The sequence below is a fragment of the Pistacia vera genome, unplaced genomic scaffold (assembly GCF_008641045.1).
Source record: "Pistacia vera cultivar Batoury unplaced genomic scaffold, PisVer_v2 Contig299, whole genome shotgun sequence".
In the NCBI taxonomy this organism is placed as follows: Eukaryota; Viridiplantae; Streptophyta; class Magnoliopsida; order Sapindales; family Anacardiaceae; genus Pistacia; species Pistacia vera.
In genome coordinates this window covers 52084-55591 of record NW_022196111.1, presented here as the reverse complement: position 1 = coordinate 55591, position 3508 = coordinate 52084, and the positions used below count along the sequence as shown (strand labels likewise).

General features: G+C 32.2%; 1 protein-coding gene across 1 annotated transcript; it reads right to left on the bottom strand.

Moving 5' to 3' along the window:
• Positions 1-871: 871 nt before the first annotated feature.
• On the bottom strand, positions 872-2330 carry LOC116135366 (protein CENTRORADIALIS-like). Its single transcript, XM_031421062.1, has 4 exons — positions 2100-2330; positions 1946-2007; positions 1552-1592; positions 872-1430 (listed from the first exon to the last, which is right to left on the bottom strand). Exons 1-4 carry the CDS (start codon positions 2292-2294, stop codon positions 1210-1212), a joined length of 519 nt encoding a protein of 172 aa, XP_031276922.1. The 5' UTR covers positions 2295-2330; the 3' UTR covers positions 872-1209.
• Positions 2331-3508: the final 1178 nt, after the last annotated feature.

Below are 3508 nucleotides of genomic sequence, written 5' to 3'. Positions count from 1 at the left end.
AAAATGGGATAAGATTGATATAAATACTCTTAATAAAAACTAGGTCGGTTTGGTTTTGACAACTAATGTTATTTTATCTTTAAGTACTTGTTTAACTCTAATCGGTGGTATTTACATCAATGTATTTTTGGCATAACATATATAATTCTTGATTATATACAAATGACGTTCAAATATAGATGTAAATCTTGAAAGATGCATACATATGAAGTTTCTTTTCATGCATGGAATATAGAATTGATAAAAATGGATTTAGCATTTGGGAAAACAAAATGGACGATAGCTAGTTAGTTTTACTTCTTTTTGCGTTGATCATTTTCATTTATTTGCTTTATTTGGATGGTGTGATGCTTTTAGAAACTTGGCCTATCCACACTTTTTGAAGTTACCGTGGGGGCCTGTAAGGTTCTTTTTGGCACTAACCTCCAATATAGACCAGGTGATGTTTTCATTCTGATCTCAAGGTACTAAATCATTATCCTTCTGCAGAAAATTGAAACTCTTTTTTTTTGGTCCCGGAAAATAATGATTTAAAAAAAGAAGCATTCTCTTCAACATAACATTTACTGACAAAGTCTAGAGATCAAAGATGAAAATGGAAAACGGTAGGTCACACTTGGTAGGCGGAAACAGCTGATTTGGAAAACCTACGCTGTTTGTAGTCTCGGTTGTCAAATCATCAAAGAAAATACCAAAAGTAACAAAAGCTAAACACCAAAACTCTGGTCAATAAACACGCAAAGAAAGTGCAAAACAATAGAATTAAAAATGATAAATAAGAGAAGCCACATTCATATGCTTAAATACATGCAAATAAGAATGAAATTTGAGATAGAGAGAGCGAAAGGGGATTCAATTACAGGAAATTCCATTAACTAAAACCCCAGCTTCTTTTTCTCCATTTTATTTCTAGAAAACCAAACTACAAAGTAACACACTGAAACCATAAAATGATACATATAGAATTACAAAGTAGGAGATTAATTGATAACTTCAAAAGCTGCTATTTTGGGATAGGTTACATATGTATCCACTCAGAGATGTGGCATGCATAGTACTTATTTACCCAGGCTTTTATTCTTGATGACCCATTAAACACTAAATATATATCTAATAATACACCACTGCCTTCTCACTTTAACATGTTATATATGTTTTTTCTTCTGGAGTAGTTACTTAATTTTTTTTTTGGTTTCATTTCATTATTCATCAGCGTCTTCTTGCAGCTGTTTCCCTTTGTGCATTGAAGAACACAGCTGACACTGGCAGACCAAGGTCATTGTCTTCTGCAAACTTTCTTGTGTTAAAGCCATCCCTTGACGATGGTACGCTTATCACTGTTTGCCTGCGTTTCTGCTTGAAGAGAAGGAAAACAAACCTGTGAATCCCAATGTTTGGCCTCGGCATTTCATAGTTCACCAATTCCCTTCCTGTGATGTAAAACACACACACACACACACGTGTATATATATATATATATATATTAACCTTTGCTATATCAATAATTATTACTCCTTTAAATATCTCTCTGTGGATTATTAAACTACTTACCAAACGTGACATCGGTTGTGCCAGGAATGTCTGTCACCACCCTGTAAGAATAATCAATTAAAGTTGAGAGATTTTACATTGCTACAATCATTTGTATTATATACAACTTTTCTTCCCAATTTGCAAGAAAATACGCTTCACAAAAGAATCCGTCTTGAAATAAATTATACGGACGATGCATACTCAGCTATAACTCTTGAAGCATTTCCAAAATTAGGTCATGATTGGTCGACTAATTTAAGCAAAGTTTATATATGCATGCGTCATGAATAGTTGAGTCGTTTTCCGGGGAAATAGGGGAATTGAAAAAAAAATCATTCTTATAATTAATTTCCTGTTATTAGTTAGTACGTAATTTTTTTTTGAGGTGGGATTGGAGAGTTAGAGATTATACCAGTGTAAATGCTCCCTCAAGTATGGGTCACTTGGACCAGGAACATCAGGGTCTGTCATGATCTATTTATAGCAAAAAGAAGAAGAGTCTCTTCAATTTCATGAAGTAGATGATATAAATAAAGAAGAGAAAAAGAAGAATAAGTAAAGTTTACCAATGTGAAGAAAGATCTCATATCACCTCCATGAACCTCAACCTTAGGTTTCAGAGTTACTGAAGATGGAAACAGCTCATGGCCATTGTATACCTGCTTGGAAGAGTTGTAGGTAACTGCAATTTTAACAGTTTGATTAAAACAATCAACAACATCTCCAATCACTCTGCCAACTACAAGAGGATCTGATGACATTCTTGCTATTAGAGAGAGAATGATCTAGTGATGTATTTTTCTTTTTTCTACTTATCTGACATAGAAGTTGAAGCTCCATATTTATAGTGTTGAGAAGCTATCTAGATCCATAGAACCTCAAGGCAAAATGCTTGGTGTGGATTACCAAAATGTCCAAATTAACGAGGAATAGTAAGAAAATTAGATGGTGTCATCGTTTTAAAAGCTAAATTACAGGGCATATATAGCTAGCCTGTGAGAAATCATAGGGTTAAGAATTAGATTCTTATTCTTCCTACTACCTCTCACGTACTCTTAATCTAATCAATGCATTACCTTAATTAATTTTAAAACTCCCAAATTGCGACATAGATTTTGTATTATCAAATTAGTTCAAACAAAAACCACAAATGTTCAAAGTTCAAAGCCAATGGAATTCATCATCTTAAGCCACACTATACAACAAAAGTCATACCAAAAGTCAGATCAAATTAACAGTTAGACATTTATTTATTTGATTCTTGACACAAAAAGTTGTTGATTTCACCCTTATATAAGTTACAAACATATTATATCAATGACTCAATAATAATTGAATGGGGTAACATTCATCCGCCTGATTAAGATGATATATTAAAGAAGTGACCGAAGTTATTGGACCGAGTATATTGTGGGTCCTATATATCTCTGTAATTAAATTATGAAATTTAGATTTAAAATGGAAGGGAATTGACAATTTTGATGAAAGTGATCAGCTGAAAACATAAATTTTGGAGTAATTATTTTTGGGTTTTTAGTTGAAAGTCGATGAAATTCAATTAACATATATGCCATTTGCGTAAGAAATAAGGAGTATACATGGAATTTTATGTATGATAGATGAGCCATTAGTTAAGCATAATGATTTCCTTTATTCCTTACATTACATAAAAAAAGAATTGAGTGGACAGAAATAAATTAAAAACAAAAAACAAAAAGGTTTTATAAAGCTTTGGAAAATGCCATAAAGAAAAATTTTAATGAGACGTAATAGCTATTTCTCCATAGTCTCTTATGGATCGGTGAGTTTTTCTTCTCTCTTTTATGCATAATTATAGTTATCCCTTTAGATGTTTCAAGTATAAGCTATTTCAGTTTCTTTCATTTGATCAATCTGAGTGTTTTACTATTTGAAGAAACGATCTTTTCATATATATGTTGTATATCTATTTGAAGTAGTTATCCCTCCAGAAGTT